Source organism: Pagrus major, chromosome 1 (assembly GCF_040436345.1).
Source record: "Pagrus major chromosome 1, Pma_NU_1.0".
Classification (NCBI taxonomy): Eukaryota; Metazoa; Chordata; class Actinopteri; order Spariformes; family Sparidae; genus Pagrus; species Pagrus major.
This window is the reverse complement of record NC_133215.1, coordinates 153946-170000: the sequence shown is the minus strand read 5'-3', so window position 1 is coordinate 170000 and position 16055 is coordinate 153946. Positions and strand designations below refer to the sequence as shown.

At 45.1% G+C, this 16055-nt stretch overlaps 1 protein-coding gene and 1 pseudogene across 5 annotated transcripts in view; one reads left to right on the top strand and one right to left on the bottom strand.

Annotated features, from left to right (window-relative positions):
* LOC141010961 (mitogen-activated protein kinase kinase kinase kinase 3-like) overlaps nucleotides 1-13766 on the bottom strand; it is a 64023-nt gene extending 50257 nt beyond the window's left edge. For all 5 annotated transcript variants that reach the window (XR_012180216.1, XR_012180213.1, XR_012180214.1 and 2 more), the window contains exons 1-2: nucleotides 13574-13766; nucleotides 3066-3123 (exon numbers count right to left, since the gene is read on the bottom strand). Coding sequence is in view for 2 of the 5 variants with exons in the window: in XM_073484177.1 (XP_073340278.1) it covers nucleotides 3066-3123; nucleotides 13574-13669 (154 nt within the window). In the remaining 3 variants the exon portion in view is untranslated. The remainder of the gene's footprint in view (nucleotides 1-3065; nucleotides 3124-13573) is intronic.
* LOC140997589 (probable ATP-dependent RNA helicase ddx6 pseudogene) lies at nucleotides 8788-10451 on the top strand (annotated as a pseudogene).
* Nucleotides 13767-16055: the final 2289 nt, after the last annotated feature.

Here is a 16055-nt window from a genome sequence, read left to right as displayed (position 1 = left end):
GAGGACAACAGAAAAAAATGTAAATGGTTTCAAAACAATATCCTGACTAAACTTTGACATATAACAGTCTGTGCATCAACATATGTGCCTCTGATCCTAACTAGAGTCAAAATAATTCATAATTCCTGCTTTTTTACTCAAAACTTAGGTATAATTCCATGGAAATTAGGTATATTATACCATACATTACAAAAATGTATGTAAAATTTGTGGTAATGTGTTGGAAACAAGTTGACCAAAAGGTATAACACAGAATTGTGTTATCATTTTATACTTCATGCTTTATAAACAGTCAAACAAGAATTGTTGACTACTGTAATTGCTACAAAATTCTACCAACACCTCAAATCCAGCGAGCCCGGCTCCCACCACTACAAAGCCCTACAATGCCAAGAGGAGAGCAAAGACAGGAGTCCCCTCAGCCAGCTGGTCCAGAGGCTCAGCTCCAACAGCACCGGGCACCAAGACCGCCACAGCCGGGCCTGAGAGAGCGGCCGGCACAGACAGACGTGGCTGCCCAGAGAGGAGCGGCTGTGTCGGCTCGGTCCACACAGACACTTCCTGCTGCACTGACACTTACACAGACATCAGAACCAGCTCTACACCAACATCACACACAGAAGCCCAAACTTCAGCAAACTCTCAGACAGAAAACACACAACATCTACTGGGAGAGAAAAGTGGCGCTGCTGCAGATGCAGCAGAATATGTGAAGCTGCCACAGGAGAAGAGAAGCTGCCAACACCTGACATGATCTCCTCCACACTGGATTCTTACCTGCACATTGATACGCGCACACACACACACACACACACACTTTACTTTCTTCTTTTTATTTTTAATTTTTATTTATTTTTTAATTATTATTAATTATTAATTATATATGTATTATTTGTTCTGATATTCTTTGCTTTGGCAATATTGTATAAAACATTCATGCCACTTAAGCTTGTTAAATTGAAATTGAACTGTATACCGTTATGATCAAAAATTTTAAAAATATTATGATATATGTTTTTTTAAATATTTCTCACCACAACTTTAGTGTCAATGAAACAACTTTTGATCATATAATAATTGTTATCTCTGCTCTCGCCCTGATGCTGGTGTTAGATCCATTGCTGCAACTCAGTCCATTCAACCTGGAGAAACCCCTGATGTGCACATACAGTAACATTTGCTGCACCCATGCTGCGCCCTTGCATCAACAGCTACAGGATGGGACAAGGAGGAGGTAGCACCTTGGAAACATTTTGACTAATTAAAGACACTTTTAAGCCAATGGACATTTCAAAACCTTGGACTTCTATCTGCCTATGGACTGTAGTAGTAAGCCAGGGTATACCTGGTAATTCTATTCAAGCATATTGTATGACCCAAACTGCCTGTTCAACTTCAGTAATCTTAACCATCATGATAATCTGTAAGTATCAGACTGAGCACTCGTTTATTTTTATGTATTTACGTATTAATGTTCATGATCTTTCAGTCATTAAAATATTACATACAACTTTTGTCGTTTTTAGTAGTGTAAGATAGTGTTATTTAACCATTTTATTCTGGCTCCCCAGAGGATGTCTTCTGGATGTCCATAGATGACATCTTTTAGATGTCTTTAATTGACGTCTATACAACGTCCAGAAAAGACGTATAAAAAACTTTCATTCTGGCTCCCCAGAAGACGTCTTTTAGACATCTTTGGATGTCCATAAATGACGTCTAAAAGACGTGATCTAGACCACTTTTTGCTCACTGGGCAGCCTCGAGCAATGGGTCTCCGGTGAAATCTTCTCCGATTTGATGTCCTGACTGGGACTGGGTGGGACTCATGGCTGTGATCTGTGGTGGACAGTGAGTTGCTTGGACTTCCTCGATAGACTCCTGCAGTTTCTGTTTGTTCGACAGTCTTCGTTCGGCTGTCCTGACACTGCAGCTGACGCTGTAGTGACTAGCTCATATGTGCTAGATTTACCTTATGCAGGCTTAGCTCCGCCCCGCAATCAAGCCTATTCACCACACCTGACGGTAATGGTCTGTGACCAGTCTGTAACTATCTGTGATCAGTCTGTAATGGTCTGTGATCAGTCTGTAATGATCTGTGACCAGTCTGTAATGGTCTGTGACCAGTCTGTAACTATCTGTGATCAGTCTGTAATGGTCTGTGATCAGTCTGTAATGATCTGTGACCAGTCTGTAATGGTCTGTGACCAGTCTGTAATGATCTGCGATCAGTCTGTAATGATCTGTGATCAGTCTGTAATGATCTCAGATCAGTCTGTAATGATCTGTGATCAGTCTGTAATGATCTGTGATCAGTCTGTAATGATCTGTGATCAGTCTGTAATGATCTGTGACCAGTCTGTAATGATCTGTGACCAGTCTGTAATGATCTGTGACCAGTCTGTAATGATCTGTGATCAGTCTGAAATGATCTGTGACCAGTCTGAAATGATCTGTGACCAGTCTGTAATGATCTGTGACCAGTCTGTAATGATCTGTGACCAGTCTGTAATGATCTCTGCAGCCTGCAGGAGGCGCTGTGTTACTAAAGCTTCATATAAACATCATGTCCTCATAACGACAGTAAGACAGCATGATACACTGATCACCTGCAGAATGATCAACAACTGATCAGTATTCACACACACACACACACACACACACACACACACACACACACACACACACACACACACACACAGCTGGAACACCTGCTGACTGCTGCAGTCTGATTAATGAGGAGGAGGATGAAGATGATGAAGATGTATCTTCTCTCATGTTAAACGTGAGGATCAGCTGTTAACGCCTGGCAGTCATTCTGGGCGCTGTCTGCTGGCTCATGAGAGAAATGTTTGGTAAATTAATTCAAGTTCAGGTTGTTAATACCCCCGTCCGCCTGCTCCCCCATGTCTCTTATCATCACACTAGGAAGTCAACGCAACAGCTGCTGTGTGACGTTCTTTTCAAAATAAGAGACTGATGAAAGTCACATGTTCATCACACGTGTTGAATTCACGTCCTCCAGTGTCTCTGCAGTGATCATGTGATCAGGATTTGATTCTTACCAGGTTCGAGTTTGATGACCTTGATGGCTGCCAGGTCTCCAGTGCTGACACTCCTCGCCTGAGAGACAGACAGGTCAGAGAGACAGACAGATCAGAGAGACAGACAGATCAGAGAGACAGACAGATCCAGTTATTAACAGTTAATAATAATTGTTCTCTTTGACAATACAAATACAATTCATTTAAACTCGAACTTGAGCAACACACACACACACACACACACACACACACACACACACACACACACACAAGCAGCATCGATCAATGAATGCGTCCTCTGGGCTTACACACCTTCAGAGCAGAGTGTGTGTGTGTGTGTGTGTGTGTTGGTTCAACATAGTTTAGTTCTTGACAAAACTGATCAATAAGATGATTTTCAAATCTAATCAGGTTTTTACACTCAAGCAGTGAAAGCAGAGAAACTGTAGGGGGGCAGTTCATAATAATAACAATAATAAACAATAATAAACAATAATTATTATTATTAATTATTAACTGTTCTCACAGAGTGTACTCAGAAGTGGAGGATTTTTATTGAGAAACAGCTGCAGGAAGTGACCAACAATGTTCTGGTTTCATGAAGTTTCACATTTCTCTTAAAGTTTGATATTTTTAGAGCTTTAATAATTTTGTCGTATTTAATTTAAGTGAAGCCCAACAGGAGGTGATAAATGAGGCGATTTATTTGTTTGTTTGTTGTTTATTGTTTGATAAATGATAAACAACAGGATGATAAACAAAGTGTCTCCTCGTGTCTTGAATCTGTTTGTCTGATTGACTTCTCTTCACTGTGTGGTGGGACTGAAGGTAACGGTGAACTTGTCTGCAGGGATCTGAGGACCTGATGGAAGACAGGCTGCCACTGATCGACAACCCCCCCACACACATACACACAGTCCCTCCCCCCCCCCCCTGCACCTCCCCCACTCCGTCCTGACCTCCATCATCCTGCCACTTCAGCACTTCAACACAGCGCTTATATTCACACCTCAGAGAGTGAACACACTGCTGCAGTCTCACTGAGTGTTAATTAAAACACAGCTCATGATTATCACCCCACCCCTCCCAACCCCCCACCCCCCCCCACCCCACCCCAACCCCCCCCCCCCCCCCCCCCCCCCGACCCCTGTGGAAGGTGAAGCAGAAGTGTCCGTCCTGTTGGTCGATATAAGCTGATGGAGCTTCAGGACAACGATCAATAACCTCTGATGGGGGGTGGTTCAGTCTGATGCTAACAATGCTAATGAAAAACACACACACACACACTCACACACACACACACACACAGAGCAGGGTAGGATCGTGGGAAACGGTCCACACAGGTATTGATCAGTGGAGGTGAGGGGGCGGAGTGTGTGTGCGTGTGTTGAATCATGAGCAGCTCACACTCTGGCAGACCACAGCTGCCCAGGAGCCTCTGAGCAGCAGCCAAGTCAATGTAACACATCTGTGTGAGATTCAAACCCGACAAGCCCACTGCACCTCATTCAGTCTGATGACACACTGATGGCCCTCTGAGGGCAGAGTCACTGCACATCTTCTACTGTAGAGTCACTGCACATTTACTTTAGAGTCACTGCACATCTACTGCAGAGTCACTGCACATCTACTGTAGAGTCACTGCACATCTACTGTAGAGTCACTGCACATCTACTGTAGAGTCACTGCACATCTTCTACTGTAGAGTCACTGCACATCTACTGCAGAGTCACTGCACATCTTCTACTGTAGAGTCACTGCACATCTACTGTAGAGTCACTGCACATCTACTGCAGTCACTGCACATCTACTGTAGAGACACTGCACATCTTCTACTGTAGAGACACTGCACATCTTCTACTGTAGAGTCACTGCACATCATCTACTGTAGAGTCACTGCACATCTACTGTAGAGACACTGCACATCTTCTACTGTAGAGACACTGCACATCTTCTACTGTAGAGTCACTGCACATCATCTACTGTAGAGTCACTGCACATCTTCTACTGTAGAGTCACTGCAGAGTCACTGCACATCTTCTACTTTAGAGTCACTGCACATCTACTGTAGAGTCACTGCTCATCTACTGTAGAGTCACTGCACATCTACTGCAGAGTCACTGCACATCTACTGTAGAGTCACTGCTCATCTACTGTAGAGTCACTGCACATCTACTGTAGAGTCACTGCACATCTACTGCAGAGTCACTGCACATCTTCTACTGTAGAGTCACTGCACATCTACTGTAGAGTCACTGCACATCTACTGCAGAGTCACTGCACATCTACTGTAGAGACACTGCACATCTTCTACTGTAGAGTCACTGCACATCTACTGTAGAGACACTGCACATCTACTTTAGAGTCACTGCACATCTACTGTAGAGTCACTGCACATCTACTGTAGAGTCACTGCACATCTACTGCAGAGTCACTGCACATCTACTGTAGAGTCACTGCACATCTACTGTAGAGTCACTGCTCATCTACTGTAGAATCACTGCACATCTACTGTAGAGTCACTGCACATCTACTGCAGAGTCACTGCACATCTTCTACTGTAGAGTCACTGCACATCTACTGTAGAGTCACTGCACATCTACTGCAGAGTCACTGCACATCTACTGTAGAGACACTGCACATCTTCTACTGTAGAGTCACTGCACATCTACTGTAGAGACACTGCACATCTACTTTAGAGTCACTGCACATCTACTGTAGAGTCACTGCACATCTACTGTAGAGTCACTGCACATCTACTGCAGAGTCACTGCACATCTACTGTAGAGACACTGCACATCATCTACTGTAGAGACACTGCACATCTTCTACTGTAGAGTCACTGCACATCTTCTACTGTAGAGTCACTGCACATCATCTACTGTAGAGACACTGCACATCTTCTACTGTAGAGTCACTGCACATCATCTACTATAGAGTCACTGCACATCTTCTACTGTAGAGTCACTGCAGAGTCACTGCACATCTTCTACTGTAGAGTCACTGCACATCTACTGTAGAGTCACTGCACATCTACTTTAGAGTCACTGCACATCTACTGTAGAGTCACTGCACATCTTCTACTGTAGAGTCACTGCAGAGTCACTGCACATCTACTGTAGAGTCACTGTAGAGTCACTGCACATCTTCTACTGTAGAGTCACTGCACATCTACTGTAGAGTCACTACACATCTACTGCAGAGTCACTGCACATCTACTGTAGAGTCACTGCACATCTACTGTAGAGTCACTGCTCATCTACTGTAGAGTCACTGCAGAGTCACTGCACATCTTCTACTGTAGAGACACTGCACATCTACTGTAGAGTCACTGCACATCTTCTACTGTAGAGTCACTGCAGAGTCACTGCACATCTACTGTAGAGTCACTGTAGAGTCACTGCACATCTTCTACTGTAGAGTCACTGCACATCTGTGCAGTGACTCTACAGTAGACATCTGCTGGAGCAACGATCTCTCTCTCTCTCTGTCTCTGTCTCTCTCTCTCTCTCTCTCACACACACACACACACACACACACACACACACACACAGGCAAAGATGCCACTGGCGTGTGTGTTTGTGCACTGATGTCACTTCCTGTTCCTGTGGGAACAACGTCTCTCTTTGATCTGATCTGGTTCCATCTCACTGAATTAAACTTGTGGTCACATGTGTGACATCACAGGCTTCCACTGATTGGCTGACAATGAGTTTCAGTTTGGACTTTAACGTCAGATTAATAACAAATCGTTCACTAACAGGACCTTAAGCATCTCGATCAATTAGCTACTGAAAAACCACCAGGTGTGTCACACTGAGTAAGATCAGAATCTGATCAGAATATCAGCCGGTGATCAATATCAGAGGACTCTGATCAGGTTCATCGCCGCAGAAACCAGTGACCTCACTGACAGGAAGTACATCAATACCAATTTTTTTTTCATCTCTCCTCCCACTCCTCCCACTCCACTCCTCCCCCTCCTCTCCTCCTCCTCCTCCCCCTCCTCCCCCTCCTGTTCCTCGTCCTCCTCCTCTCCTCCCCCTCCTCCTCCTCCTCTCCTCCTCCTCACGTCTCTCTGCAGCGCTGAACTCTTGCAGCAGCAGCTGATCTCTGACATGTTTAACATTAAGCAGCTCTTCGTCGTGTCGCAGCTCTTTAAATCTCATCATCGTCGTCCCATCTCACATCATGACAGCTTCTCCTGAGTCACATGAATAAATGTCACACTATAGGAAACTGTTCCCAGATTAAAGGTACAGGGCGAAATATAATATAAAGGGTTTTGTAGGTTTTTCTCTGTCAGTTGTGGTCGGTTGTTTGAGTGGACACGAATGTTATTGATAAGTATTGATTTTTTTTTTTTTTTTTTTTAAACTTTATTTTTTCACGTTTTTTTGCACAAAACATAGGTAGCATCAGTATAATAGACAAAAATAGGTATGGCTACAATATGATGTGGCTAAATAGTACAAATGCTTGCCAAGTTGTGCCCTTATAAACACAAAAGAAACATCAAAAAGAAAAAGAAAAGACAAAGCATATGCACATATACTGTACGTCTAAACACATGTTATCTCGAGTACACGTTCGCTTACACCCATATGACTAAATAATCTATTGATAAGTATTGATGAATGTGAGCAGCACATTATGTCTGCATGTTTCTGTCGTTAATCTGCAGTTTTATGCTTCTGTTGTCATGACGATGGTGAGATACAGTCATGAGACCCTGCATGTGATTGGTCAACTAACATTCACTCCTTCAGATCAGATCAATCAGTCAATTCACTGAGAAAATGATCAGCAGGATGATTGATTAGGACAACAATCAGTAATCAGTGTCCTGATAGGCAATCAGAGAAGTCAAGGTCAAGGTGGGAGACTCCAGGGGGGAGGAGGGGGAGGAGGGGGTCGTGTTACAGGAAGCAGCAGGACGCTCTGAATTATTGATCAACTTAATGGACAAACTTTCATTTTTTCTGCCGTCACGTTGAGTTTTGACTCCGGGAGTCACCTGAGATTTCCCATGAGGCCACAGTCACCAGGACGCCAAGGATACATGACAGACCTCATCCTGACGGGTGGAGAGAGAGAAAGACAGACAGACAGACAGACAGGTGGAGAGAGAGAGAGAGAGAGAGAGAGAGAGAGCGAGAGAGAGAGAGAGAAAAGAAGAGAAGAGACAAAAGAGCGACAACTCGGTGGATTTCTGGAAACGGCGAGTATCTACCAAACTTAATGAAACTGCCGATATAACATTAAGCAACGACACAACGAGGAAGACTTTGGGTGGATGTAGCAAAGCGAATGTAGCATCTTACTCCGACTGGGTAACCGGATTGTTTGTTGGACTGGCAATCCCCAAAGCACTTTGCAGCCTGCCATCTCAACTGTTGCTGCAGAAGAAAAGGAAACTGGAACAAGTTAACCACAGCCATTTAAAGTGGGCTGTCCATGATTTCTGGAGTGATTTTTCTGAGCCAGTATTGAGCCCCAGCAAAGACATTTTGAATGTATAAACCTAGCACTGGGACTTAAAAAGTCAAGCAAAGATACCTGAAGAACACAATGACATTTCTGGATCATCATTACAGCAAGGATCAAAGGACTCTTGACAAACTATTTGAAAGAAAATAAGAGGTTATTTTGGTCACATATTTGATTTACTTATTCATATGAATGTTACTTTCTCCCTTTTTGGAGAGTGGTCTTGTAAATAGACAGAATTCATACACAGACTTCTTCTTTTCAAGAGGTCTGAACATCAGATTGTGTACACAATACATTTTTAAGAGAGGAAAGAGAGAAAAAAAGCTTTATTTTTTCAGCTTTTAGGTTTTTTTTACACACGGGTGCATTAATCAAAACAGTTGAAAGAAAAAGACGCAAATATAAATATAACACACTGAGGGAAAATTGCCAGTCGAGACACTGAACCCATGGCTACAGCAAGAACAGCAAACCCAGCGCCAATGATTGGATTGAATAAACCAGCAACTGGGCAGTTCAGAGGACAGACTAAACCAGCTGGGCAACTGCCAGGACTCCTTGCACCTGCCCAACAGCTCAGCGGCCCCATGAGAATGACCGGCATTCCTCAGAGCAGTGGGGGCATCAAGTTTGGTGATGACTGGAAGAAGTGCCTGGAGCTTCCTCCAAAAGATACCCGGATGAGAACTTCGGATGTGACATCAACCAAGGGAAATGAATTTGAAGACTACTGCCTGAAGCGGGAACTTCTAATGGGGATCTTTGAAATGGGATGGGAGAAACCCTCCCCTATCCAGGAGGAAAGCATCCCCATCGCTCTGTCAGGCAGAGATATCTTGGCTCAGGCAAAGAATGGTACAGGAAAAAGTGGAGCCTACCTCATCCCTCTCCTGGAAAGAATAGACCAGAAAAAGGATTTCATCCAAGCCATAATATTGGTGCCAACAAGAGAGTTGGCCCTACAAGTGAGCCAAATCAGCATTCAGATCAGCAACTACCCCAGAGGGGTCAAGGTCATGGCTACCACAGGTGGCACCAACTGTAGTGCATGTAGTGATTGCTACACCGGGCAGGATACTGGACCTGATCAAGAAGGGTGTGGCAAAAGTGGAGAGGGCCCAAATGATAGTGATGGATGAGGCAGATAAACTGCTGTCACAGGACTTTGTGGTCATAATCGAAGACATTATCAGCTTCTTTCCAAAGGAATGTCAGATCCTGCTTTACTCTGCCACTTTCCCCATCAGTGTGCAAAAATTCATGAGCAAGCACCTGAAGAAGCCTTATGAGATCAACCTGATGAAGGAGCTGACATTGAAGGGCATCGCTCAGTACTATGCCTATGTGATTGAAAGACAAAAGGTCCACTGTCTCAACACACTCTTTTTGAGGCTTCAGATCAATCAGTCGATCATCTTCTGTAACTCCACCCAGAGGGTTAAGCTTCTGGCCAAGAAAATCACCCAACTGGGCTATTCTTGCTTCTACATTCATGCAAAGATGATGCAGGAATACAGGAACCGCGTGTTCCACGACTTCAGGAATGGATTGTGCAGAAACCTGGTCTGCACAGATATTTTCACAAGGGGAATCGACATCCAGGCTGTGAATGTGGTCATCAATTTTGACTTCCCCAAAAGCGCAGAGACCTACCTTCACCGCATCGGCAGATCAGGGCATTTTGGTCACCTGGGTCTGGCCATCAATCTGATAACCTCAGATGACCGCTACAACCTGAAGAACATCAAGGATCAACTGGTCACTGAAATCAAGCCCATCCCCAGCAGCATCGACAAGAGCCTGTATGTGGCAGAGTTTCACTCTGTTGACCCAGATGATGATGATGATGATGATGGCAGCATCGAAGACGGAGCCAAAATGAAGGAACTGTGAACAGTCTGAATGAATGGTGAAACATGGTCTAATTGAGATATCTTGTCATTTCCAGTTTGAGTTTAAAGCGATCTCCAGTTCTGTCTGTGCAAATGCTACTAAACTGCTATCTTTCCAACTGTAAATCACACTTTACTAATCAGCTTTACTTTCTGCCATGCTGCCAGAGATGGTCTGTACATTTGGTATGAGCTACTGGTGAAACTATCATTTAACTCAGCAACTCTCAAAAGATGTATACTGTGATAATGAGAGAGAGAGACTTTGACTTTTAACCACCTTTATTTATTAGGTTGCATTTTGGTGTATTCATCACAGCACTATACGAGAGGGTCCAGCAGCCCCTTGAACAGTAACTCAGGGTCCAGCAGCCCCTTGAACAGTAACTCAGGGTCCAGCAGCCCCTTGAACAGTAACTCAGGGTCCAGCAGCCCCTTGAACAGTAACTCAGGGTCCAGCAGCCCCTTGAACAGTAACTCAGGGTCCAGCAGCCCCTTGAACAGTAACTCAGGGTCCAGCAGGCCCTTGAACAGTAACTCAGGGTCCAGCAGCCCCTTGAACAGTAACTCAGGGTCCAGCAGCCCCTTGAACAGTAACTCAGGGTCCAGCAGCCCCTTGAACAGTAACTCAGGGTCCAGCAGCCCCTTGAACAGTAACTTAGGGTCCAGCAGCCCCTTGAACAGTAACTCAGGGTCCAGCAGGCCCTTGAACAGTAACTCAGGGTCCAGCAGCCCCTTGAACAGTAACTCAGGGTCCAGCAGCCCCTTGAACAGTAACTCAGGGTCCAGCAGCCCCTTGAACAGTAACTCAGGGTCCAGCAGCCCCTTGAACAGTAACTCAGGGTCCAGCAGCCCCTTGAACAGTAACTCAGAGTCCAGCAGCCCCTTGAACAGTGACGCTGGGTTCAGACAGGATGCCGAAGCGCCGCGATTAGCTGCGAAGCGCCGAGGAGCAGAGCCATTTTCGTTTCAGCGCCCATGTTAACCAATGATGTGTTCACATAGGGACCGAATGTGTCAAGCCAGGCAGGGAGTCAAACAAAGCAACAACGAGAGAATCCGGTCGATTTTCAAAATAAAACAAATTTCAAAATAAAACTATTTTCAATAATTAAACACCGCGATTGATGAATGCGATGTGTGTGTGTGTGTGTGTGTGTGTATCTAATCAGAGCATGAGGTGAACACACACACACACACAAAAGAGAGTCTCAGACAGGGTGGGCTCACTATAAGGGGTGTCAGAACATACACAGGCAAACAGAGACAGTGAGAGAGAGAGGCAGAGAGACGCTGGAGTTGTTGAAGATGGATGAAGTGAAGTTGATTGTGGAAGTGGAGAAGTACAGGGAGTTGTATGACCCCCAGCATACATTGTACAAGGACAGCTCCAACGCTGTGACTACAGAACAGCCGAGGAGCAGAGCCGCTTGCCGACCGGTGCGGCGCTTCGGCGTCCTGTCTGAACCGAGCGTAACTCAGGGTCCACCAGCCCTAAACCCTGCGACCCATTACGCCTCATGAGCCAAATAGCCAGTTTAGCCGGGCCAAACAGAAAATTCATTAGCAGATCTCTGTGCTTGGTCCGAGCTGAATACCAGGGCCCCAGTATGTAAAGCCCCTCAGAGAACAGCACTCCCAACTTCCACCGACAGTAACCCTCATGTACCGGCAGATACAGCACCACAATAAAGAAAGACAAAGAAGGAAAAGCATGAAACAAAAACAAAGCACCAGCCTCCACGGAGAGAGAGAGAGACAGGTGGAGAGAGAGACAGGTGGAGAGAGAGATGGGTGGAGAGAGAGATGGGTGGAGAGAGAGATGGGTGGAGAGAGAGAGAGACAGGTGGAGAGAGAGATGGGTGGAGAGAGAGAGAGACAGGTGGAGAGAGAGATGGGTGGAGAGAGAGAGACAGGTGGAGAGAGAGATGGGTGGAGAGAGAGAGAGACGGGTGGAGAGAGAGAGACGGGTGGAGAGAGAGATGGGTGGAGAGAGAGATGGGTGGAGAGAGAGAGAGACAGGTGGAGAGAGAGATGGGTGGAGAGAGAGATGGGTGGAGAGAGAGAGAGACAGGTGGAGAGAGAGATGGGTGGAGAGAGAGAGAGAGACAGGTGGAGAGAGAGAGAAGACAGAGAGAGACAGACAGTGAATGACTGACACACACACACACACACACACACACACACACACACACACACACACACACACAGGATATACTGTATATATAATTATTGTAAATCAATTTTGGTGTTGTGTTGGTGTTCATGTTGTTATTTGTTGTGTTCTGTCTGAGTGTTTGGACAGATGCTTCGGCAACATTGTTGTTAAAACTTTCATGCCAATAAAGCTCCTTTGAATTGAATTGAATTGAACTGAGAGAGAGAGAGACGGGTGGAGAGAGAGAGAGACGGGTGGAAAAGCTCAGACAATCTGATGACGAGCTGCAGACTCAGTGGACAGTCTGTTTATGTATGAATATATATGAACTTATATGAACATATATGAGACAGAGCGTCTATAAAGATGCTCATCTTACACCTGCATCAGGCTGTTTTTTAAACACAGGTAAAAACCCAACAGCAGGAGGTTCACTCCTTCACAACATCACCAACACGCCAGAGAGACAGTGAACAATAGAAAGCAACATATCATATAGATCATATACCTCAGCAGAACACACCCAGAAGACCTTAGACCTGATCTTAACCTTCTGATTGAGACACATTGATTATTCAGGGACTGATAACGGGTGTTGATATGGAGTGAGACATCTTACTTCTTTCTCATCTCTGTTGAGGACTGCACATGCTCAGTACTGATCAGGTGCTGACATGGAGGAATCGGAGCATGTTGCTATGGTTACTGTAGGACGAGAAGGCTGCTGGGACAGACTCAACACGTCATCGTTAACACCTGAAGAGGACAGTTACCTGAGCGTTTCCATCACAGCCAATCAGAGCTGGAGCTGAGAAACACCTCACAGTCATGTGACGCGGGAGTGAACGCGCACAAAACACAACGTGAGAGGAGGAGCAGACACACCTGGCGACAGGTGAGACAGGCTGTCTGTCAAACGCATGAAGCGTCACACAGCTAGCCTGCTGCTAAGCTAACACAGAGTCGGTACACAGTCTGTGACGTACCTTGTAGACGTCACCATACGTCCCGCTGCCGACGCGCTGGATCAGCTGGAAGTCGTCCTGCGGGTTCCTGCGGGAGATGTCCGGACAGCAGCTCATCTTCCCGGCTGTTCAGACCAAACCGAGCCGGACTCTGTGACCCAGACTGTGCCGGGCCGAACCGGACTCACAGACACTAACAGACGCTGTCAACACAACTTTAACATGGCTTCTTCCGCGAGCATAGCGCATGCGCACTGCTCCACACAGGGACTGGCTGGTTGGACGAGGATGCCTTCAGGGGCAGTGGGAGAAGTGGGAATTTCTAAAACAATCTATATGGAACTAACAGTGGGGAATATTAGAGTGACGTCATACAATAATGACCAATTTAAAGCTATTCTTCACTGAGAGGTTCAGGTACCTTCTGGAAATCAAACTACTTCTGATAGAAACTCACAGTTGGGTTTAATGAGTAGTTATTATTCTGTGATCTTTGGATGGGACGCTGCAGATTATTTTCACTGTTTGTTTTCTGTTTGATGAATCAGTTGTTTAGTCTTTAGATGTCAGAACAAAGTAAAAACATCAACTGTTCAAACCTCAGAGATAAAAACACACAGATATTCTTCATTTTTGTTGTTTCATGGACTCTTCAGAATAAAATAATAAATTATTCTGTTTAAACAGGAAAATATTGGAATGATCTGCACATGACTGTGTGGAGGTGTGGAGTCCATCAAGACATTTAAGGCTCATCAGCTGTTTGACTCAACTGACTCTACTGAGACTCTACTGACTCTACTGAGACTCCACTGACTCTACTGAGACTCTACTGACTCTACTGAGACTCCACTGACTCTACTGAGACTCTACTGACTCTACTGAGACTCTACTGACTCTACTGAGACTCTACTGACTCTACTGAGACTCTACTGACTCTACTGAGACTCCACTGACTCTACTGAGACTCTACTGACTCTACTGAGACTCTACTGACTCTACAACTGAGACTCTACTGACTCTACAACTGAGACTCTACTGAGACTCTACTGACTCTACTGAGACTCTACTGACTCTACTGAGACTCCACTGACTCTACAACTGAGACTCTACTGAGACTCTACTGACTCTACTGAGACTCTACTGACTCTACTGAGACTCCACTGACTCTACTGAGACTCTACTGACTCTACTGAGACTCTACTGACTCTACTGAGACTCTACTGACTCTACTGAGACTCCACTGACTCTACTGAGACTCTACTGACTCTACAACTGAGACTCTACTGACTCTACAACTGAGACTCTACTGAGACTCTACTGACTCTACAACTGGGACTCTACTGACTCTACTGAGACTCCACTGACTCTACTGAGACTCTACTGACTCTACAACTGAGACTCAACTGACTACTGAGACTCTACTGACTCTACTGAGACTCAACTGACTCTACTGAGACTCTACTGACTCTACTGAGACTCTACTGACTCTACTGAGACTCTACTGACTCTACAACTGAGACTCTACTGACTCTACTGAGACTCAACTGACTCTACTGACTCTACTGAGACTCAACTGACTCTACTGAGACTCTACTGACTCTACTGAGACTCTACTGACTCTACAACTGAGACTCTACTGACTCTACAACTGAGACTCAACTGACTCTACTGAGACTCTACTGACTCTACAACTGAGACTCTACTGAGACTCTACTGACTCTACAACTGAGACTCTACTGAGACTCTACTGACTCTACTGAGACTCCACTGACTCTACAACTGAGACTCTACTGAGACTCTACTGACTCTACAACTGAGACTCTACTGAGACTCTACTGACTCTACAACTGAGACTCTACTGAGACTCTACTGACTCTACTGAGACTCCACTGACTCTACAACTGAGACTCTACTGAGACTCTACTGACGCTACAACTGAGACTCTACTGAGACTCTACTGACTCTACTGAGACTCTACTGACTCTACTGAGACTCAACTGACTCTACTGAGACTCTACTGACTCTACTGAGACTCTACTGACTCTACAACTGAGACTCAACTGACTACTGAGACTCTACTGACTCTACTGAGACTCAACTGACTCTACTGAGACTCTACTGACTCTACTGAGACTCTACTGACTCTACAACTGAGACTCTACTGACTCTACTGAGACTCAACTGACTCTACTGACTCTACTGAGACTCAACTGACTCTACTGAGACTCTACTGACTCTACTGAGACTCTACTGACTCTACAACTGAGACTCAACTGACTCTACTGAGACTCTACTGACTCTACAACTGAGACTCTACTGAGACTCTACTGACTCTACAACTGAGACTCTACTGAGACTCTACTGACTCTACTGAGACTCCACTGACTCTACAACTGAGACTCTACTGAGACTCTACTGACTCTACAACTGAGACTCTACTGACTCTACTGAGACTCCACTGACTCTACAACTGAGACTCAACTGACTCTACTGAGACTCT